Source organism: Boleophthalmus pectinirostris, unplaced genomic scaffold (genome assembly GCF_026225935.1).
Source record: "Boleophthalmus pectinirostris isolate CB_2022bp ecotype Guang Dong unplaced genomic scaffold, ASM2622593v1 HiC_scaffold_1, whole genome shotgun sequence".
Lineage (NCBI taxonomy): Eukaryota > Metazoa > Chordata > Actinopteri > Gobiiformes > Gobiidae > Boleophthalmus > Boleophthalmus pectinirostris.
The window spans coordinates 38,511,198-38,536,127 of NW_026570970.1; the positions used below are offsets into that span (position 1 = coordinate 38,511,198).

General features: G+C 41.2%; 1 protein-coding gene across 1 annotated transcript in view; it reads right to left on the bottom strand.

Moving 5' to 3' along the window:
• Nucleotides 1-24,930, bottom strand: part of dnah7 (dynein, axonemal, heavy chain 7) — a 187,205-nt gene that overhangs the window by 5,577 nt on the left and 156,698 nt on the right. The window contains 3 exon segments of the mRNA XM_055162193.1: nucleotides 4,188-4,365; nucleotides 10,953-11,105; nucleotides 16,908-17,138. Coding sequence (XP_055018168.1) covers nucleotides 4,188-4,365; nucleotides 10,953-11,105; nucleotides 16,908-17,138 — 562 coding nt within the window.

Sequence of the window (24,930 nt, forward strand, 5' to 3'; positions counted from 1 at the left end):
ACTGAGGGTGTGTCAGCCTCACGTGAAGAGCAGCTGCTTCAGTAAAAGAGGTTTTGGTTCAAATAAACTCCAGATACTTCCTCTGCCTGTCACCTTTTCAAACACAGAATGATCACGTTTACATGAGAGTTTTAACTCAGAAGAAAAATCATTTAAATGTGAATACAAATGTATTCTGCTTTAAAAAGCCCATGTAAACACAGATTTTTTTATTCTGAAGTAAATAGGTGGTTTATTCTGATTTTAAAGTCGAATTAATTTCTTCCTGGATCAAGTAAATGTTTATTCTTCTTAAAATAATTGTGGTGGTTCAAGTTCTGTTGTGTCGCCCTTCAGGACGATCCGGCTCCACCAGTCCTGTCTTCAGTCTTTAATCCGCGTCTCTTTGGATTTGTGAGCGGGATGTGGGAGTGGGCTGAGGTAGAGCAGCCTCACACTCACTTTGTCTTCTTCCTCCTTCTCCCACACTTTTCCCTTCTCCTCCTCAGCCGACATGACAGAATTCTCCAGCTGCTGCTGTGCAATTTTCATTAAAACGACTGCGGAAAAAGTCTGGATCATGTTTATGTTTTGACATGAACCAATCAGTCCAATCAGAACCTGAATTCAGGACCTTCTCCACCCACAGACGCTGGGCTGAATTAAATCAATTCAATTTAAGGTGTTTTCAATGTAAACCTCAATTCAGAATTATTATTTCCATGTAAACTCACAGGAGAATATTTTCATTCCGAACTATTTCATTCAAAACATTTAATCGAGAATTAAATGTAAATGTGTTTAAAATGACACAGATCCATTTTGTTGGAGTTCTGTGCACTTTCTCAGGTTGCAGAATTGTGTACTGGGCCCGGTCAAGCAGAAGTAAACAACAAGGCCAAAAATTCAAGTTAATGCATCTGATATAAAAATGTATTGAACAGATACATATGTACTCTAGTTTATGAAACTGTTGACCTTTTTTCTGTTCCATTTTTGGTTCTAAAGTTCCATATGTTTTAAACAGACCATGTATGAAACATGGAACAAAAATTATTTCCCAAATTTCAAAGACCTGAAAATCATGTCAATAAATGGATGTATTTCATCATATCTTGTGTTATTCCATCTTTGAACTGTTGATGAAGGGTTCATGATTTAAAAAAAAATAAAAAAAATTTAAATGATAAAAATTTGCTTGGAAGGACTGACATATTTTATAGAAATAGTTTCCTTTCATTTTGAAGTAATATTAAAGTATTGAGAAGAAAAAAGTTGACAAATGATGTAAAATCCTGCACCTTCTACTTGTTTGTACAATTTTCCCTCCGTTACTTTTCCCTCCGTTACCATGACCTTTCTTAATAAAAAATCTCATGAGTCAAAAAGTAAGAGGTTTTTCAACCTAATCTTGTACCATATGGTAGAAAACTATATGAAGCAAATATTCAAACCAGTTTGTTAAGGATATGGAAGTGAGAACCAAGAGTTATCACTGTTTGGATTTATTGCCCAAAAAGTGCTGCATATTTCATTCCCTCCGTTACCGACATGAGTTTTTAAATTTTTTGTCTTGAACTTGAAAGAATATCACAGGTTTAACTTGACCCTGTTGGAGTGTAACTCTTTCCTACATTCTGATACTTTACTTATTTCAATAGTTCCTCTAGTTTCTGAATAAGAGACATTTGAATGTCAAAAATCGGCCCCTGTTTCCCTCCGTTAACACTTGACCGGACCCAATTGTCTCTTTGTTTTTCTTCAAATACAAGGAGAAATCAAGTTGTTTGTGTCATTAAAGTGGTAAATATTATCTCAGTTGATAGATACAATCCCTGATAACAGAAAAACATACTGTTGTTGTGTCACTGGGCAAAACACAGGTGTGACTGTGACTGGAGCTGTAACAGGAGAGTGACTGACGAGTGCATGAATAATGTTATAACAGTCATGTGATTCTCGTTGTAAATTTGGGGCTTGTCATAAATGTATTTAAAGGTGCACTATGTCACTTTTTCTTTGGGGGTCTGTCACCTGCTTGTTTCTATGGATATGTCATGGAATGTTCCACAGTGTGACATTAAACAGCTCTATCTTACATTTATTCAATCACAGGTGGTTTTATAGCTCAAAAATAAAACAAAACACACATTCTGACTGAGCGGGGTCGCCTCTCCACAGATCTGACCTGTAACTTGGTCTGGTTTGATGATAGAAAGATTTAAAGCCATACTGTGAAACATTCCAGACAAAGCAATAACATGTGCATAGAGAAAAGCTTTTAACAGACCCTCCACCAGAAAAGTGACACAATACACTCTTCATATATGACAAAAGGACAGATGCAGAGCTCCTCCATCAGCTGACTGAAAATAATCAACATGTTTTTGTTTTTTGTTGTGTTTAACTCACATTAAAAGAGATCACAGAGGTCTGAAGCTAACAAGGTAATAAGTGTGGATCTATGGCTGAGGCTGAGGTAAGAGACGAGATTATTACTACATTATTTACATATCTGATCCAGTTTGTAGTTAAAAACACTTTTTTTTTTTTTTTTTAACTGTCTCTTGTTTGATGGATAAGGAACAAAAACAAAGCTCCAAACCAGCAGAGACGTTTCTGCAGTCTGAAGTTAGACTAGGTAAGGAGATAAGGAGGTAAGACTGTGAAATTCACAGAATTTTGATCATGATTTCAATTTGTGTGTCAAACGATCTCCAAACTCATATAAACGAGTTGAAACAATAACAACATTTATGTTGGGATATTTTTTATATAAATAAGTATATTTATTTTATTTTTGACATATAGAGATTTCTAGGGATGTAACGATATCCAAATCTCTCGGTACGATATTATAACGATATGCATTTCACGATACGATATTTCTTGTGATATTCTGGAGAGGCTGATATAATTGATGATGTGACACTTTTTTCGCTTTTAAAATACCCTGACATGATTTTGATGTGAATTATTTTCATCATAATCCCAAGAATTGAAGTAAAAACATATTTCTTCATGTTGTCTGTGCTGAAATGAATCATGGGAGATGTAGTTCCTGATGTTTATAAGCTGTTGCTGCATTTAACCAAAGGAACTTGTGATTGGATATATTATTGTGATATTGTGACAGCCCACAGTATTACTGTGAGACTTCTGATGATACAATATCAAGATATTTCGGTTATTGTTACATCCCTAAAAGTTTATTTTATTTGTTTTATGTTTTATACACTGCAAAACTGCTCTAAGGTTCAGATTTGTAACCTATATTTATTTTCAATTTGAAAGTTTTGTGTAAATGATCAATAACAAAGTGTTTTTGGTTTTTCTTGAGAGAGAAATGCTGAATAAATGCATCGTGTAACTAAAAAAATAATCTTTTAAATAATCGTGATTTCAATATTGACCAAAATAATTGTGCTGATGAATGATTTTTTCCATAATCGAGTAGTACTATACCAAGGTTTTCAATCTGACAAAAAAAGAGTTGTTTTTTAATGAAAATGTGTTTTTGATTAATTATGAAAGTCCTAAATAAGCTTTTTTCAGTTTAGTTTTGTCTTAGTTTTTATTTTATTTTTAAAAGTCTGAAGGACGCACGTCTAAACTGAAACTGTGTTGTAAAATCAAAATAAAAGATCATAAAATCATAATAAGAGCTGTACCACTTCTTTTCCAGTACGGCGCTGTGAGGTTAGCCATTTTTTAAAGATGATTTATTTCCTGATCTCTGTTCTAATGTCGTTTCCTCATCACACACAGACCTACAGTTGTGTTTTGTTTCATTCACACATACAGTATTTAACACACAAACGCTGCACATTTAGACTGAGCTCTTCCTTCAAACAGAAAACACTCCAACAAGTTCCAACTTGTGATGTAATGAGGTAAAATAGAAAGCGCTTCATTGTGTTTTTAAACTCCACACACCTTCACTAGAATCATTTGAATCATTTCAGTCCTGGAAATGCCAAACTCTATTGAACTGAAGGTAAAAGGTTAGGGTTAGTTAACTCAAAAACTCCCACTACATGACATCACAAAGTGGAACAGAGCATTTGGAGGTTTTGGAGATGTAGACAGACAGAAAGAGTTACTCAAACATGTATGAATGAAACAAAACTGAAACCTGAAACTGAAAACAAAGTATAATTTTTGCCAGACGGTTGAGCTCCAGCAGTTTTGGTCCGTGTTGTGCGTACCGTCTTTTGGGGGCGTGTCGTACGTCATGTCATACAGGACCTCGAAGTCGAAGCCCAGGAGGTCGATGGGGATGGTGTGCTTCCGAGCGTAGTTCTGCTGAGAGCCGGTGAGGAACGCCTGAGTGAAGAAGAACCCGGAGATCCAGAACACAGCAGGAGCGCCCTCGTCAAACCAGTCCTGAGAAAACAAACACACAGACAGAGGGTGAGGAGAGAAGAGACACAGGAGCAGAGACAGAAGAGAAGAGCCAGAAGAGAAGAGTCAGAAGAGAAGAGCCAGAAGAGAAGAGCCAGAAGAGAAGAGTCAGAGAGAGACAGAAGAGAAGAGCCAGAAGAGAAGAGTCAGAAGAGAAGAGCCAGAAGAGAAGAGTCAGAAGAGAAGAGCCAGAGGAGCAGAGACACAGGAGCAGAGCCAGAAGAGAAGAGCCAGAAGAGAAGAGTCAGAAGAGAAGAGCCAGAAGAGAAGAGCCAGAAGAGAAGAGTCAGAAGAGAAGAGCAGAAGAGAAGAGTCAGAAGAGAAGAGTCAGAAGAGAAGAGACACAGGAGCAGAGACACAGGAGCAGAGCCAGAAGAGAAGAGCCAGAAGAGAAGAGCCAGAGAGAAGAGTCAGAAGAGAAGAGTCAGAAGAGAAGAGCCAGAGGAGCAGAGCCAGAGAAGCAGAGTCAAAGGAGTAGAGCCAGAGGAGAAGAGCCAGAGGAGAAGAGTCAGAAGAGAAGAAGAGAAGAGCCAGAGGAGCAGAGCCAGAGAAGCAGAGTCAAAGGAGTAGAGCCAGAGGAGAAGAGCCAGAGAGCAAAGAAGAGAAGAGCCAGAGAGAGAGCAGAGCAGAGCAGAGAGCAGAGTCAGAGGAGCAGAGGAGCAGAGCCAGAGGAGAAGAGCCAGAGGAGAACAGTCAGAGGAGCAGAGCAGAGGAGAAGAGTCAGAGGAGCAGAAGAGAAGAGCCAGAAGAGAAAAGTCAGAGGAGCAGACAGGAGCAGACAGGAGCAGACAGGCATATCTCCTTGGACTTTGACACAGACTGATAGTGTGTGGAGTGTGGGAGTGTTGTGAGCCAGAGTAGAGGGCTGCAGTGTGAGGGGAGAGTGAGTGAGCAGAGACTTGAGAGCTGTGAGGAAGAACACAAGAGGAACGAGCTCAGAGCCACAACACGAGCCACAGAGCACGAAGACGAGCCAGCCTGCAGACACGACACACTGGAGAATACAGACAGGGCACTGGGGCTGGAAAAGGATCCACAATCAGATACTAATTAATGCGGAAACTAGTGTCCAAACTAGATTCATTTTAGATTCACTCATTTGAGCAGGTATCCATACTGAAAAAGTCCCACTGACAGGACAAAAATGAATCTTTCCTGAATGTCTTTAGAATGATGTTGAGTTGTATAAGAACAAGAAGAAGACACATAGACTAGTACACACACGGACCAACATGAACCTACTGCACCCCTGAGGATCACACACACATAACACACATGAGAATAGAAAAGAAAACACTATCATTTAATGTGGAAAATCACATTCTATTGTCTTTTTTTAAATTATAATTGTGATATCAGAATCTGTATTGAATATTGAGAGTATTCCTTGGTTTCTACTTCCTGAGAAAGTTCAGGTCTTTCAGTGTGTGCAGCAAGTTCCTGGAGATCTTCTCTCAGTCTGTGGAGGCCAGTGCCCTGAACGTCACTGTGTTCTGCTGGAGGAACAACTCCAGGAAAAGACAAACTGATGTGTAAAGCTGCTCACGTGATCCACTGTGAGCTGGACTCTTGTCACAGTGAGGGACACGAGGACACTGGACAAACTGCTCTCCATCATGGACACTCCTGCTCCCCCACTGTACCAGAGGGACAGATAATACTCCCTACAAATGTACAACAACTCACCCACTGCACCAGACTATAGAGAGACAGATAATACTCCCTACAACTGTACAACAACTCGCCCACTGCACCAGACTATACAGAGACAGATAATACTCCCTACAACTGTACAACAACTCACCCTTAAGTAACAGATAATACTCCCTACAACTGTACAACAACTCACCCTTATGGAACAGATAATACTCCCTACAACTGTACAACAAACTCACCCTTATGGAACAGATAATACTCCCTACAACTGTACAACAACTCACCCTTATGTAACAGATAATACTCCCTACAACTGTACAACAACTCACCCTTATGGAACAGATAATACTCCCTACAACTGTACAACAACTCACCCTTATGGAACAGATAATACTCCCTACAACTGTACAACAACTCACCCTTATGGAACAGATAATACTCCCTACAACTGTACAACAACTCACCCTTATGGAACAGATAATACTCCTTACAACTGTACAACAACTCACCCTTATGGAACAGATAATACTCCCTACAACTGTACAACAACTCACCCTTATGGAACAGATAATACTCCCTACAACTGTACAACAACTCACCCTTATGGAACAGATAATACTCCCTACAACTGTACAACAACTCACCCTTATGGAACAGATAATACTCCCTACAACTGTACAACAACTCACCCTTATGGAACAGATAATACTCCCTACAACTGTACAACAACTCACCTTTATGGAACAGATAATACTCCCTACAACTGTACAACAATTCACCCTTATGGAACAGATAATACTCCCTACAACTGTACAACAATTCACCCTTATGGAACAGATAATACTCCCTACAACTGTACAACAATTCACCCTTATGGAACAGATAATACTCCCTACAACTGTACAACAACTCACCTTTATGGAACAGATAATACTCCCTACAACTGTACAACAACTCACCTTTATGGAACAGATAATACTCCCTACAACTGTACAACAACTCACCTTTATGGAACAGATAATACTCCCTACAACTGTACAACAATTCACCCTTATGGAACAGATAATACTCCCTACAACTGTACAACAATTCACCCTATGGAACAGATAATACTCCCTACAACTGTAGAACAATTCACCCTTATGGAACAGATAATACTCCCTACAACTGTAGAACAATTCACCCTTTATGGAACAGATAATACTCCCTACAACTGTACAACAATTCACCTTATGGAACAGATAATACTCCCTACAACTGTACAACAACTCACCTTATGGAACAGATAATACTCCTACAACTGTACAACAACTCACCTTATGGAACAGATAATACTCCCTACAACTGTACAACAACTCACCTTTATGGAACAGATAATACTCCCTACAACTGTACAACAATTCACCCTTATGGAACAGATAATACTCCCTACAACTGTACAACAATTCACCCTTATGGAACAGATAATACTCCCTACAACTGTACAACAATTCACCCTATGGAACAGATAATACTCCCTACAACTGTACAAAAATTCACCCTATGGAACAGATAATACTCCCTACAACTGTACAACAATTCACCCTTATGGAACAGATAATACTCCCTACAACTGTACAACAATTCACCCTTATGGAACAGATAATACTCCCTACAACTGTACAACAATTCACCCTTATGGAACAGATAATACTCCCTACAACTGTACAACAATTCACCCTTATGGAACAGATAATACTCCCTACAACTGTACAACAATTCACCCTATGGAACAGATAATACTCCCTACAACTGTACAACAATTCACCCTTATGGAACAGATAATACTCCCTACAACTGTACAACAATTCACCCTTATGGAACAGATAATACTCCCTACAACTGTACAACAATTCACCCTTATGGAACAGATAATACTCCCTACAACTGTACAACAATTCACCCTTATGGAACAGATAATACTCCCTACAACTGTACAACAACTCACCCTTATGGAACAGATAATACTCCCTACAACTGTACAACAACTCACCCTTATGGAACAGATAATACTCCCTACAACTGTACAACAACTCACCCTTATGGAACAGATAACCCTGTGACCTGTCAATCATCATATCATAGTTGCAGTGTCTTCTTATGAGCTCTTGTAAAAAGCTGAGATTTTATATTTTTTTATACTTGTTCTTTTTTTCCTACTTATTTAGAATTTATTATTATTACCATTTATATTTTTACTCTTTGTTATTGTAATACATTGTGATGTGTGAGTCCTTCATTGATCCTTGTGAATCAATAAAGTTTGTCCAAGTCTGAGTGTGAGTTTGAGATTTCAGTATGATGTACAGTCCAGTGTTGTGTTGGGGGTGGGGAGCTTTGTGGAGAAGGCGGGGCCTGTTGTGTTTTTATGTTTGATAAGTGTGTGCGTGACTCAGCACAGCTCAGTGCATGAACACTGGACTCATATGATCCACATGTTGGTATGATCCAGAGTCACATGTTCTCCAGGATTATGAAGTCTTACAGTAGAAATATGAAGAGTACAACCTGGAAATGGCACAGGCCGGAGGTGGTCTGAGCACATGCCTCGTCTGACCTTTACACAACAAACCCGGGCCCTGTGTTCAGGCCCGTAGCAGTGTCTCTGTACAACCTCAAACATGAACACACTAAACCCCCCGACAGGTACTGACCAGGGCCCTGGCTCAGACCTGCTCCACTCAAGGACAATACAACTCTGTGTCCAGTGGAATTCCAAAGATATTCATTTATTCAGACGCAGGGCTGTGCAGAAATATTGAAATGTCGCTATATTGTATTGTTTAATGTGATGATACAGTATCGATATCGTGGGCTGCTGTATCGATATATATTCAAGAGTACTTTTTGGTATATTTTACTAAATTATTTTGTTTCAGCTACAGTTTTTGTTGCTTGTTTGGAGGAAGGAAACTTATGTGTTTATGTGACACATTTGACATTTTCACTGTTCTGATGATTAAAATGTTTGTGTTTCATATGAACTTTATATGAGCACGAAGAAGTGATTTAACAAACATTTTTAGTATCACAGCCATGACTTAGAATTGCACTGTATCGAGATATGTATCGATATCGTGGCCTATGTATCGAGATATGTATCAATATCGTGGCTTATGTATCGAGATATGTATCGTATCGTGGCCTATGTATCGAGGTATGTATCGTATCGTGGCCTATGTATCGAGGTATGTATCTATGTATCGTGGCCTATGTATCGAGGTATGTATCGTACCGTGGCTTATGTATCGAGATATGTATCGTATCATGGCCTATGTATCGAGGTATGTATCGTATTGTGGCCTATGTATCAGGATTTGTATCGTATCGTGGCTTATGTATTGAGATATGTATTGTGCCGTGGCCTATGTATCGAGGTATGTATCGTATCGTGGTCTATGTATCGAGGTATGTATCGTATCGTGGCCTATGTATCGAGGTATGTATCGTATCGTGGCCTAATGCATCGAGATATGTATCGTATGTATCGTGGCCTATGTATCGAGATATGTATCTATGTATCGTATCGTGGCTGTATGTATGTATCTATGTATCGATATGTATCGTATCGTGGCTTATGTATCGAGGTATGTATCGTATCGTGGCCTATGTATGTATGTATCTATGTATCGAGGTATGTATCGTATCGTGGCGTATTATGTATCGAGGTATGTATGTATCGTATCGTGGCCTATGTATCGAGGTATGTATCGTATCGTATCGTGGCCGTATTATGTATCGAGGTATGTATCGTATGTATCGTATGTGGCCTATGTATCGAGGTATGTATGTATCGTATATGGCTTATGTATCGAGTATATGTATGTATCGTATCGTGGCCTATGTATCGAGTATGTATCGTATATGGTATATGTATCTATGTATATGTATCGTATCGTGGCTTATGTATGTATGTATGTATGTATGTATCGTATCGTGGCTTATGTATCGAGGTATGTATCGTATCGTGGTATCATGTATGTATCGAGGTATGTATCGTATCGTGGCTTATGTATCGAGGTATGTATCGTATCGTGGCTTATGTATCGAGGTATGTATCGTATCGTGGCTTATGTATCGAGGTATGTATTGTATCGGCAACTTCTTAATGATCCCCAGCACTATTCAGATGTGAAGTTCTCTCCGCCCATTTCTATGACTTGATCAGTTGGAGTCAAAGTGTTACATCAAATCAAATGTTCCAGTGCAGTTTCTGTATTAGAGTACGGCCTCTCTGACCTCATGGAAACGTGCTCCATGGGCTGGTACCATCGACACACTCTTGATTATTCATCAGGATTCTCACTCTTTTTCACTGACAACATTTCTAAACTTTTCCATGACTTTTCCATGACCTAAAGTGAATTTTCCATGACTTTCCAGCACCTACATGTGTAGAATTGATCAGACTTTTAGAGCTAAATCTGAAATGTGAACTCTTTCCACTCACTTTATGGTTTGGGATTATAGTTTTTAACATTCAAAATCCTGTCAGTGCATTTATTTGTCGTTGCTTTTTCAGAAATAATCAGAATAGCCTCATGAGAACTTAACAGAACACTGCAGATGTGTGAAAGAGGTACTAAAATCCCATGACTTTTCCAGGATTTCCATGTCTGTGAGAACCCTGATTCATAATTTGTGATTTTTGGAGGCTATAGGCAAATACAGTGGACTGGTTCTGGTTTTCCAAAATCTTCCTTCACTACGTTTCATCACATCAGAAGATCCTGGTAGTACTACCCTCAAGGTGTTATGAGAATGAAACTTATTCTCTCAGCAAAACATGTCTGGAACTCAAGGATTTGTCTGGAGTTTTGTACATGTGATCAAGACTAGTGTTTGTGTTTGTTGCCGTGGTTACGCTGCGGTACCTGGAAGAACTTGAGCCTCTCCAGGAAGTCGTTCATGTAGCTGCCCAGAGGTTTGAGGCTGGGGTAGGACTTCTTCTTCCACATGGCAGGGATCCGACCGTTTAAGATACTGTTGACCACCTCCTCCAGCTCTGCAGACATCACCACCAGACCCTGCGCACACACAACATCACAGCGTCAGAGTATAGAGCTGTGGCAGACGTCCACACAGACACACGGGGCAAAAAAAAACAAGACTAAACTAGAGCCACGGAACAACGTGATTAGTTATGCTTAGTTACTACTGGTAAATATATTTATTACTCTGCACAGTCAGAATACTTTCACAAATAATAGAATGTAGCTTTAAAAGTGCTGTTAGTACTGTTCATCATGGTTTAGTCCTGGTTTAGTCCTGGTTTAATCCTTGGCTAGTCCTGATTTAGTCCTGTTTTAGTCTTGGTTTAAGTCTGATTTAGTTTAGATCTAGTTTAGTCCTGTTTAGTCCTGGTTTAATCCTTGTTTAATCCTTGGCTAGTACTTATTTAGTCCTCAATTAGTCCTTGGGTAGTCTTGGTTGAGCCTTAGGGTAGACCTGGTTTAGTCCTTGTTTAAGTCCTAGGTTAGACATGGTTTAGTCCTGGTGTAGTCTTTGTTTAGTCCTGGTTTAGTTCTGGTTTAGTCCTGGTTTAGTCCTGGTTCAGTCCTGGTCTAGTCCTGGTTCAGTCCTGGTTTAGTCCTGGGTTAGTTCTGGTTTAGACCTGGTTTAGTCCTGGTTCAGTCCTGGTTTAGTCCTGGGTTAGTTCTGGTTTAGACCTGGTTTAGTCCTGGTGTAGTTCTGGTTTAGTCCTGGTGTAGTTCTGGTTTAGTCCTGGTGTAGTTCTGGTTTAGTCCTGGTGTAGTTCTGGTTTAGTTTACAGATGTTCCTGATTTACTGTTGTAGTTTCGTTCCGGTCCGAGTTCACTCCTGGTTTAATCCTTGCTGTTCTACATCACATGTCGAATCACGCAGCTCTAAGCTCAGGTTTATGAACGAGGGAGAAGCCGATGGGCAAAAGAAAAAACTGAAAAACAAGTGTAGAAAATCACATGTGACGGAAGCAGGAGGTCGAGAAGAGCTAAAAGAAGAAAGGTTGTGTCTTATGTAAGAGGAAGGGAGGGGGAGGGGCGGTAAGAGAAGTAATGAGATTACACACGAGGTATTATGATCAACTTTTTAGAGCTTTCTAGTATAACACTGTTCCCTCATCAAAGTGGTTTTCTGAATTATTCAAGCATGTTTGAGAGAGATCTTGTGGTCTCTCACGGAATTAATCAAACCACAGGAGTGTGAAGCCCCTCTTCAAGCTTCTCAGTAGAACTATTTGAAGAGAAAGGCATATAAAGTGTAAACAAACACAGAGCTGTCCTGGTGTGGTTCTGGTTTGAGCCCAGTTTAGTCTGGTGTAGAGTTGGTTTGGTTAGATCTGGAGCTTTATCTTCTTTCACGTTGTTTTCAATAATCCTTTGGGAAAAGTCTTCAGAGAGAACGACAATAGATTTTTCCCAGGATTGTTGCATCACAGGCAGAAAGCCGTAAATCATTACCACACTTGTTCACATTGCATTCATTACATTCATCTTCTCTGTTAGCTGGGATTGTTTTTTTCCCCATGGTAATTCTCTCTGCTGCAGTAGATGGTGTGATGATGACACTTAAAGGTCCAACCTGAAACTTCACAGCACATGTCTAGGTTTGTCTTTGTTCCTTATTCCTCAAACAACCTTTCAAGAGTGTATCTTTAAACACAAACTGTATTCAATATGTCCATAAATAATGTAGTAATGATCTACCACAGGATGGTAGGATTACCAGTGTGTCTCACTAACTGACAGTCACCACTAACACTATCTTAGTTTAGCTTCTTACCTCAACCTCATCCACCTTCGTCACTCTTACAACCTTGTTAGCATTAAGTGATTGCAAACTCTTTATAATGCAAGAAAAAGGAAGAAAAAGCAACAGCTGCTGCTTGGACCAGAAGTGACATCACACGTAACAATCCTATAGATGGATTATTTATTTGGCAGCACAGTGGGTGCGCCGCAGCCTGAGTGCAGAAAGTGCCGCTGTCTGTGTGTGAACATGAAGCTGCAGCATTCACTCACACTGTTGTCGGCACTAGAACTGTTTATCACTGTGTGGTTAAATAAGTTATGAGGCTAAATGAACATTAGTGAGTGGGATACGTCTTAATGAGCCGTACGTGTTAAACGCAGGTGAGTGCGTAAATAACGAGAAGAAATGTCTCAAACTTCAGTAGTTGGACATCCACTCATACCTGATCCATACACCTGTCCCCGCCCCCCGAGAGAGCCTGAAACCTGCTGAAATCTACAAGACACTGACATGATACAGACAGGACAGAGGCTCTTTCTGCAGGAGACATGTGCAGCACCAACTGACATAGTCTGAAAAATAATGCCTGCTTCTATACATGCTCATGGTCAAGTTCTAAAACATGAGATGATAGAGCAGTCCACAACTGTACAAATAAAACATAATATGTGTCCTTTAAAGGTCAGATGTTTCACAAACTGGATTCTTGTGAGGTTTAAGCCATTAAAAACACACCTGGAGTTGTGTTTGTTTCATTCACATATCTTTGAGTAACGTATTATTAATACTCTTTTCATCTCCAAAGCTCAAAGTGCTCTGTTCTGTGAAGGTGATTAAAACACAGTGGAGCACCATTGTTCCACACACTCTGTTCTACCATATGACATCACAAGGTGGAACAGAGTCTTTTCAGTTTGAAAGAACTCAGCCTAAATGTGCAGGATTTGTGTGTTAAACATGTGTGAATGAAACAAAACACAACTCCAGGTGTGTTTGTGATGATAAAACATCACATAGATTTATAAATAGTGTAATATGTGTCCTTTACGTGTCACTCACACCTCCAGTGCCAGCCGCTACATCCATGCAGTAAACTGTTAACAGACTTCATAATTATGTTAACTGTTAACACCTTACAAAGATGGCTGACGCCTCCAGGCTCGCAGAGAGCGCTCTTCTGCTTCTGGTCTTTATTCCAGGCACATCTGACGCTGTTTATTCACACTCTGTTGGATGCCCCTGAATGCAGCGTAATTACCACTAATGACTTTAATAATCAGATGTTTTTGAACAATTTTGACACGAGCTAAAACTAAATAATGCACGAGTGCTTTCAATTCAAAGTCTTTATGGTTAATTCTAAACAGAACCAGCGCGATGGGAGATTTTTGAGTCCTTTTGAGGCGCTGAAGATGCGAGGGAGGTGATTTTTGCAGACATTGGTTGATGCTGAAAAGCGTGGGCTGTGCTGTTGCGTATGGAGTATAAATCTGGTGCAGTGGATCCATAGAGAGAGAATGTGGATGTTTTGGACAAATATTGCGCTTGCAGCAGTGGCGTCAGATGGTGATTCATACAGCGCGTGTTTATCTACAACAGATACAGTGATGAATGGACTCAGCAGATGGCCTCTACAGTAAATATTTGAGAAAGCACTGCACTGTGGAGTTCGATTTAGTGAAGTTACAGATGACAACCTGCCCTAATAGGTTTAGCCTGTTGTCTGTAGCATTAACAAGTGGTGTCTTTAAAAGAGGGCTATTAGGGAAAATCATTTTTGGAGCTTTCTAAGGTATAACATTTAATCATCAAAAACATGCCTTAAGATATTTCACATGTCATCTATGTTTAAATAATCTAGCAATCTCTCCTGTGCCCTGTTCAAACCCTCATTACGGTTACCTGTAAGATTGTGTTCAGTGCCCAGGCTCCCACACCACAAGCCTCCATAAATACACAAAAACATGATACAAAACTGTACACAACAACCACAAACCTGATACAATGTGCAGGAGTTTCATAAGTGGGATGTACGCTGATTGTGTTGTGATAGTGCTCTGAAGGGGGAGTGACTTAGTGTGGAAAGCAAAGTGAAGGGGAAGCAGAAGCAAAAGTAAAAAAAACATGTTAAAATGTGTTTTTCAATGATTGTATCATTTTCAAACCATTAAAAGGTAACATGGTGTTGTAAATATGTTATATGTTAGAACTTTATACTCCAGAGAAGTCAAACAGCCCGTCTTTAACATGCAGCACGGTTCATATACTGTGCCGTTCATAAAACTAACAATTACATCTGTACTGATGCGCTCCATGAAGCAAAAAAGTAATTAAAGTTATCTGGTGCTAATTACAAAGTAGATTCTATAGGGTATGGAGTACACAAACTGTACCATTGAGCCAACTAAACAACACCTAATGCTGTAAGTATTATTAGACTCAGTACATGATTTTTACTGTTAAAAACAGGAAAAACACAACAGTTATTCCTCTCTTACCTTATGCATTCTGAGCATTCTAATTATACAGCACAGTGAGTTTACAAGCACTTTTCACAACTCACAAACCAGATCAGACTTTTGCCTTGACATGAAAAGCCTATTCATACTTCATAAGAACATAAGAACCAGAGCTGGCTGAACAAAATGACATCATAATGTTCAGCCAGTTCTTGCAGCTTGTTCTCGACATTTGAGCTGAGAAGAACTTTGTTCAGCTGCTCATCTGACATCTTCTCTGTGATTGGTTATTTGTGTGGGCATGGTTTATCTGCTTCCTCGCCAGTGCGAAGCAAGAACAAAAAGGATGGTTTTGAGTCACAGCTGGAATAAATGGTGAGAAAATACAACCATCTATACAACACCACGTTCAGTGACTATAAAGGCGCGGACATCAGTGTAGAAAAGTGTGGCATAATCTTTGTGACAAGTTTACAAAACCCAAAAGGCGGGTCACCAAAAAAAGAGCGGTCAGGCTGGAGGACGAAAAGAAATACTCTCACTATATCCCTGCAGTGGCTGGACTCCTTCATCAAACACAGAGAAACGTCACCAATATGACTCCAGTTCAAGTCAAACAAAGGGAAGATATTAATACTGAGCTAAAAGGAGTGAGGGGGCGGGGCAGAGCGAGGGGGCGGGGCAGTTCTGCAGCAGAACATCATTTGAAGTATGAAATGTCCAAGCCCAGATGAACTTTGGTCTTGTTTTTAATCACCTCAAGAACAAAGTGAACAAAGTTCTTATGTTCTTATGAAGTATGAATAGACCTCAAAACAACAACCACTACCATGCTAACTCGCACTTCCTGATTATCGGACAATAAATCTCTTTATGAATAGATGCAGACAGTAAACTGCACACTTATTTTAACCTCAAGAGCTGCTTCTACAATCTCTCTGTACTGGGGTGAGACGCATTTTCCATGAGAAAACCAGGGCCTTTAAAACGCCTGCAGGGTTTCTTGCAGTTGACTGTTCCACAGAGCATTTGTGGCTCTATTGAAACTTCAAAAGTAGTTCACAAAGCCTGAAGAATGCAGAGTATGTGACTTGTGCTCTTACTAGTATAAAGCAATAGACCGGCATGTTCTCCTAATCAAACATTAGCAGCTGATCTTTTAGCCCTGGTCAGTGACATGTGTCTGAAGAATAGAATGTATGGACATGGCTGACCCACAAGCCATCACATTCCAAATAGGAAGTACTTCTGCTCCATCGACTCTGCCTCCTAATGACTTTACATTGAAAAATCCATAAATAAATCCCTATTCCTATTACTATGGAACACGGCTCCAAATTTGCTCCTATAACGTCTATGGTCTGGATGGAGGCAGTGATCCCATTAATACAGGAAACTATGGTGCCCCCCACAGTTTAAAATACCACCACCACCACCACCACCAGCAGCACCACCATAGTCTAAAAACAACCTGGATTATAACATAACAAAATTAAACTTTGTTGCTCATTGTATTATCATAAACTGACTGGTTAAAGGTGAAATACCAGCAGTGACATTTATGCCTCACAAACACACAAATCCTAGTCGATGTGAAAACCTGACAGACTGCTGAAGGTGTACGTGTCACGCTGGTACCTTGATGGCCTTCTGGATGGCCACACAGGAGGTGCGGATGGTGCACAGCAGGTGGTTGAAGCGGCCCATCTCCTGCACCAGCACCGTGTTCATGCTCTGGCTGTAGTTGGTGGGGAACTTCATCATCGCAGACTCCAGGTCGAAGTCTGGAGGGAGTTTGCTCAGAATGTCAGCCGCCACTTCGAAGACCAGGTCATCAGAGGACTGTCCATCCCCACCTGTGGCCCGGGACTGGACACAGACACAGACACAGACACGGACACGGACACAGACACAGAGGTTAGGACTGCCTCAGTGACACAGACAGGACATGCACACTCCACTCAGAGATCAGAGGTCTAACCCAAAATCTGCTTCCTGAGAGGAGGAGACAGGATAACCACTCTGCCACAGTAACACACTCAGTCAGATAAATAGAAATGCACATAGTTAACTCACTACCCGCCTTGTACCAAATACGAAGTGAACATGGAGGTGCTGCCAGTGTTCTGTCAAAATAGGCTGCTCCATCGAAATGAGCTTCCAGCAACCTAAATCGACAGTGTCATCTATCGATTCACGATAGCCCGTCAAAATAAGCGACCTTATGTTTTTCCGTTTACAGTTGTGTAGATCCAATAAAACCCAACCCTGACCCTGACCTCAACAGTCTGACACATGTTTCTTTGGATCAGAGACGCAGGTTTGATGTTGTTCACACATCATGATCACACTTTATACTTTAGTGTTGTAAAATATCCATCGAATAATGCTCCCACTGTACAATCAACATTATTCACTCATTTAGATGAATTTGGGCAGAGCTCGTCCACAGGCCCATATCTTTAATGAATCATTAATTATTGCATTTATATAGCGCCTTTCAAGATACTTAAAGTGCTTTATACGTCATTGTTCATTCACTCAACACTCAGTGGTGTAAACTACTACTGTAACCACAGCTGCCCAGGGGCAGACTGACAGAAGCAAGGCTGCCAATCTGCACCATCAGCCCCTCCAACCACCATCATCTCACCCACACAACACTTTCATACTAGGCAAAGTGGGTGAAGTGTATTGCCTAAGGACACAATGACACCTGATTTTCCCAGTGGTCTCTAGGGCTGGGTATCATTAAGAAGTTGCCGATACAATACATACCTCGATACACAGGCCATGATACGATACATATCTCGATACAGTGCACTTTCGATTTGATATGATATATTTCAAATCGATTCGATACGGTTCAATAAAAAATAAAGGCTAAATCATGTCTGTGATACTAAAAGTCTTGGTGATATATTGATACAGCAGCCCACGATATCGATACTGTATCATCACATTAAATGATACGATATATCGATATTCCGATATTTTTGCACACCCCTAGTGGTCTCCCATCCAAGTTCTACCCAGGCCCAGCCCTGCTGAGCTTCTGAGATCTGACAGGATCAGGTTTTGACAAGTCGGTGTGGCGACGGCTTTCTGTCAAATACAACTCCCACTATAGAGAAAAGAAATGACTGGAAACACTGAAATCTTTATATTATTGAATTATAATAGAGTGATATTTGAAAGTTACATTTTCAACACATGGAAACAAAATAAAATATGATGTAATGAAAATGATAAAATCAAATATTAAATCCAAACTGTTCAATCATCTAACGCAGGTTTTGTGCAACAAAACCAACACACACATGTCGACATTTAGAACTGGTCCAATACACTTTTAACATGTGACTTGTTACTCCACTTCTACCTCGGGGGTCGTGCACATGTGCAGTAGCACTAGGAAGCTCAAATCGATGGGAAGCTCAAATCAGCAAGACACGGCTCCATTAACTCAAGTCATTTTGGTCTTAACATGTTCATATTAACCCACACTACATGATGATCCTGGGGTATTTATTGCACTATTTTGTCCGTAAATAAAATCTTATTCCTAATGTGGAACTCAGCTCTAAATAACTGCTAGCCTTGTGAGCTTCATTTGACTTGAGCTGAACACTGTGGGTGACGTCACCCTGCCTCAGTGCACTTCTTATACAGTCTGTGAGTGTAATCCTGGAGAGGAGGTGACAGGATCGCCCCTGTCTATGGTTCTGTACACTAACAACACAGCGCGCTTGAATCGAGTGAATAAATGCAAAGCAGCATTAGTGTGTGCGTCCTTACAACACATGTTCCATATCATTTGGTGTGTGTAATTGTATTTGTGTGTTGTTTCGATCGGCTGTGTCGTTCCATCACGGCTTGTTTATCTGTCGACTTTACAGAGATCATTAATTTGCGCTGTCAGGCCCGGGTGAGAGCGGGAGAGGGATGGCCTTGTGGTTTAGCGCTCAGATGAAGATGCATGGATAAAGACTGGGTGCTCCACACATCAGTGAGATCCCATCTGAATCACATTTAGCGCTGTTGTAATGGCGGCGCAGACACACGGGCTCGCCCCGCGCTCACCCACTAAGGGACTATTAGATCCTCGTTAGACATTTGTTAAACTGCAGCAGGAGATGAAATGATTGTGATGGCTCTTTAAGTGACGCTAAAGACGACATTATTTCTCCACAGTGATCAGTTCTCACTCCGACCAATCACACGAGACTCTCTGAAATAAGGCGGGGTTACGCTCGCTTCACTGTCTCTGATTGGTTGTTTGATTTAGATTTTTGAACAGGTGAACTCCACCACACCCACAGTAACAGGAGGACTAAAGGGAAGAGTGACGGGGACTGGAGGACCAAAGGGGAGAGTGAGGGGGGAGGATAAGGGGTCTGAAGGACTAAAGGGGAGAGTGAGGGGGAGGAGGGGACTGGAGGACTAAAGGGGAGAGTGAGGGGGAGGACAGGTGGGGTCTGGAGGTCTAAAGGGGAGAGTTAGGGGGGAGGAGGGGACTGGAGGACTAAAGGGGAGATTGACAGGGGAGGAGGGGACTGGAGGACTAAAGGGGAGAGTGAGGGGAAGGAGGGGACTGGAGGACTAGGGGAGATTGACGGGGGAGGAGGGGACTGGAGGACTAAAGGGGAGAGTGAGGGGAAGGAGGGGACTAGAGGACTAAAGGGGAGAGTGAGGGGGGAGGATGAGGGGTCTAGAGGTCTAAAGGGGGAGAGTGAGGGGGGAGGATAAGGGGTGTGAAGGACTAAAGGGGAGAGTGAGGGGGAGGATGAGGGGTGTGGAGGACTAAAGGGGAGAGTGAGGGGGGAGGATGAGGGGTGTGGAGGACTAAAGGGGAGAGTGAGGGGGAGGAGGGGATTGGAGGACTAGAGGGGAGAGTGACGGGGGAGGTGGGGACTGGAGGACTAAAGGGGAGAGTGAGGGGGGAGAATGAGGGGTCTGGAGGACTAAAGGGGAGAGTGAGGGGGGAGGATGAGGGGTCTGGAGGACTAAAGGGGAGAGTGAGGGGGGAGGATGAGGGGTCTAGAGGTCTAAAGGGGAGAGTGAGGGGGGAGGATAAGGGGTGTGAAGGACTAAAGGGGAGAGTGAGGGGGGAGGATGAGGGGTGTGGAGGACTAAAGGGGGAGTGAGTGGGAGAAGGGGTCTGGAGGACTAAAGGGGGAGTGAGGGGGTAGGAGAGGTCTGGAGGATTAAAGGGGGAGTGAGGGGGTAGGAGGGGTCTTGAGGACTAAACGGGAGAGTGAAGGGAGCGGGGAGGAGGGATGGAGTCTGGAGGACTAAATGGGAGAGTCATAGCGGAGGAGGGGCGGGGTCTGGAGGTGTAAGAACAGTGTGATTGGTCTAACAGGTATCCACACTTCAAACTCCGCCCCTGCAGCCAGGTGTTTGTGTCAGAAACACCTGGGCTTGAATCCAGGCAGTTGATTTAGTGTTTTGGTCCTGTTGTTCAGACCTGGGAGTAAGTCCTTTTTAGACCTGGTTTTGGCCTACTTACTACTTACTTACTTACTTACTACTAGATACTTAATTCTGTATTTTTAAAAATAGATTGTTTTGAAAGTTCAGTTATGATGAAAAATGGAGTAAATGATTTGAAGATGTGAAAGTTAAAGAGTTATTATCTACCTTTTAACAAATAAATTCATAGTTTCCATGTACTTTTTCTGCATGCATAGTACTTTTTGCATGAACCCCCAAACAGGCGCAGTCTTGTGAGTGCAGTTACACACACACACACGCGCACACACACACACACACACACGCACACGCACACGCACACACACACACACACACACACACACACACACACGCACACACACACACACGCCCCCTTTTTAGTGGACCCGTTGATTGACAGCACATGTGTTTAGTTGACTACAGCTCTATTTGATCCAGTCTCTTCAGTCCTGGTTGTAATAGTTAAATGGATTTGTTGTGCTGGGTTCTGGAAAATGGCCTTTAATTGGTGTGAACAAGCAGCAGAGTGAAGAGCGCTGAAAAAAATGATAGATTTGAGAGACATTACTGAGGCGTGCAGCTGAGGGCCCAGGCTGTACCGGCGCAGATCACACTGTTCCTCATCAAATAGAATCGTTTAAATGTCATTTAGCCCCCGGCACAGGACATTCTGTAATAGAGGAATTAAAAAGTTTGCAGGGACAGGGCCATATCTGCCATTTACTCGACTCAGAGAAGAGCAGATATAGATAAAGGACTCTCCTGGCCAGGGCTGAACCATTTGGGACTCCAGCTAAAATCCACTGCTTATACATTTATGTTGTATTATGTCTGTGTGTTAAAGGAACCACAATACAATATTTTCTGATCCATAGTATGTTTCCTCATCAAAAAAGTCAGTGTATCATTCGTTCATTAGTTTTTCAAATAAACCAAAACTAAGAAAACTAAAAAAACCAAAACTATTTTCTTCATTAGTGGTCTCCAAAACTAAAATGAAAAAACAAAAAACAATAAAAAAGATAACAATTAGTTTTTTCATTTTTCGATTTTGTGTTTAAATGAATAATGGAAAAAACGGATAACGGCCATTTCCCGTTTCTGTGACTTAAACGGTGACACCGGACTTTTTGCGCCGCATACGGACTGAACCAGGACAGAACAAAGACGGAAACAGGACTAAACCAGGACTAAAATAGGTCTAAACCAGGTCTGACCAGAACTGAGTGTTGGGACGGGCCCGGAGGTGTGCCCGTGTAAACTGTCGGGTGATCAGAACTGAGACCAGGACCAGACAGGGACTGAGACCGGGACCAGACCAGGACTCAGGACCGGAACTAAGACCGGGACTGAGACCAGTTTAGTCCTGGTTTAGTCCTAGTTTGGACTTGGTTTAGTCCTGGTTTAGACTTGGTTTAGTCCTGGTTTTGTCCTGGTTTAGACCTGGTTTAGACCTGGTTTAGACCTAGTTTAGTCCTGGTTTAGACTTGGTTTAATCCTGGTTTAGTCCTGGTTTAGTCCTGGTTTAGTCCTGGTTTAGTCCTGGTTTAGACCTAGTTTAGTCCTGGTTTAGACTTGGTTTAGTCCTGGTTTAGTCCTGGTTTAGACCTGGTTTAGACCTGGTTTAGACCTAGTTTAGTCCTGGTTTAGACCTGGTTTGGTCCTGGTTTAGACCTGGTTTAGACCTGGTTTAGACCTGGTTTAGACTTGGTTTAGACCTGGTTTAGTCCTGGTTTAGACTTGGTTTAGACTTGGTTTAGACTTGGTTTAGACCTGGTTTAGTCCTGGTTTAGACTTGGTTTAGACTTGGTTTAGACCTAGTTTAGACTTGGTTTAGACCTAGTTTAGTCCTGGTTTAGACCTGGTTTGGTCCTGGTTTAGACCTGGTTTAGACCTGGTTTAGACCTGGTTTAGTCCTGGTTTAGACCTGGTTTAGTCCTGGTTTAGACCTGGTTTAGTCCTGGTTTAGACTTGGTTTAGACTTGGTTTAGACCTGGTTTAGTCCTGGTTTAGACTTGGTTTACACCTGGTTTAGACCTAGTTTAATCCTGGTTTAGATCTGGTTTAGTCCTGGTTTAGACCTGGTTTAGACCTAGTTTAGTCCTGGTTTAGACCTAGTTTAGTCCTGGTTTAGACCTGGTTTAGTCCTGGTTTAGACCTGGTTTAGTCCAGTTTTAGTCCTGGTTCAGTTGGTATGCAGCACAAAAGTCCAGCATCGCAGTTTAAGTCACGAAAACGGGAAACAGCCGTTATCCGTTTTTTCCATTATTCATTTAAACACAAAGTTATGGTTCTTAAAAGTGCAGCCTTTGTGATTTGCTAATTGAGTCCATTTAATGGTGAGTTTGATTCAGTTGCCATTAATCCTGACTAAATAATGACCAGCACCGAGGCCTGATCCAGAACTAAACCAGGTCTAAACCAGGTCTAAACCAGGTCTAAACCAGGTCTAAAGCGTTCATTACACAAAAGACTATCCTGCCCAGAGAATGACTATGTTTAGTTGAATTTGTTAAACTATTATGTACCTGAGGACTGAACCAGGTCTTTACCCGTGATTATCTCGAGGCAGAATTAAAATAACAATGTTTAGACGATGACAATAACTGATTTGAATAAAAGAAAGTTCCAATAACCTGGATCCTTTATAAAGTTTCTCATTCGGTGCCATTCCCAAAAGTGACACAAAGAAAGCCCTGTGAAGATTAAACTAAACTAATAACACTGTTCTAAAAGAGAGACTCAGAAATGAACCAAACCAGGACTGAACCAGGTCTAAACCAGGACTAAACCAGGACTAAACCAGGAAAAAGGAAGTACAAAATCGTGGAGCAAAACTAAATCAGGTGCAAAACAGGACTAAACCAGGACTAAATCAGGATTAAACCAGGTCTAAATCAGGACTAAATCAGGACTAAACCAGGTCTAAATCAGGACTAAACCAGGACTAAACTAGGACTAAACCAGGATAAAGGAAATACAAAAAGACAAAGCAGAACTAAACCAAGTCTAAACCAGGATTAAAAAAAAAAAAGTACAAAAACACAAACTAAAACTAGACTAAACCAGGATTTACAAGGTACAAATACAAGGCCAAGAAGAAGGCCTAAACCAGGACCAAACCAGGACTAAACGAGGACTAAATCAGGACTAAACCAGGTCTGAACCAGGACTGAACCAGGACTAAACCAGGAAAAAGGAAGTACAAAATCATGGAGCAAAACTAAATCAGGCGCAAAATAGGACTAAATGAAGATTTACAAGGTACAAATACATGGCCAAGAAGAAGGTCTAAACCAGGTCTAAACCAGGTCTAAACCAGGTCTAAACCAGGACTAAACCAGGACTAAACGAGGAATAAACCAGGACTAAACCAGGTCTAAACCAGGACTAAATCAGGACAAAACCAGGATAAAGGAAATACAAAAAGACAGAGCAGAACTAAAGCAGGTCTAAACCAGGATATTTTTTATTTTTTTTAAAGTACAAAAACACAAACTAGAACTATACTAAACCAGGATTTACAAGGTACAAATACATGGCCAAAAAGAAGGCCTAAACCAGGCCTAAACCAGGACTAAACCAGGACCAAACCAGGACTAAACCAGGACTGAATCAGGACTAAACCAGGACTGAACCAAGTCTAAACCAGGATAAAGGAAGTAAAAAAAAGACAGAGCAGACCTTAAGAAGGTCTAAACCAAGTCTAAACCAGGATAAAAAAATAATAATGATAAAAAAAAGTACAAAAACACAAACTAGAACTAGACTAAACCAGGATTTACAAAGTACAAATACATGGCCTAGAAGCAGACCTAAACTAAAACTAAACCTGGATTAAAAAAAAAAAAAAAGTACAAAAACACAGAGTAGAAGTAGGTCAAAACCAGGTCTAAATCAGGTCTCTGTAAAGTTGGTAAAAAGAAAGATGAGTTCAGTCTAAACCAGAACTAACCCAGGATTTAAAAAGACCAAACCAGGATTTAGAGTGTTCCTTTTAACTTTGGAATCACTAATCTTTGTTCTCTATTCCATCCCCGGTCTGAGGAAAGATACACACAGATTGAAATGAAGGCGAGAGCAGGGCCGCGGCTGCAGCAGAGAGGATAATCATATTCTCACATCTGCACACGAGGTTTAAGACCATGAGACAATCCACAAGAAGATCAAACTATTCTAATCCAAT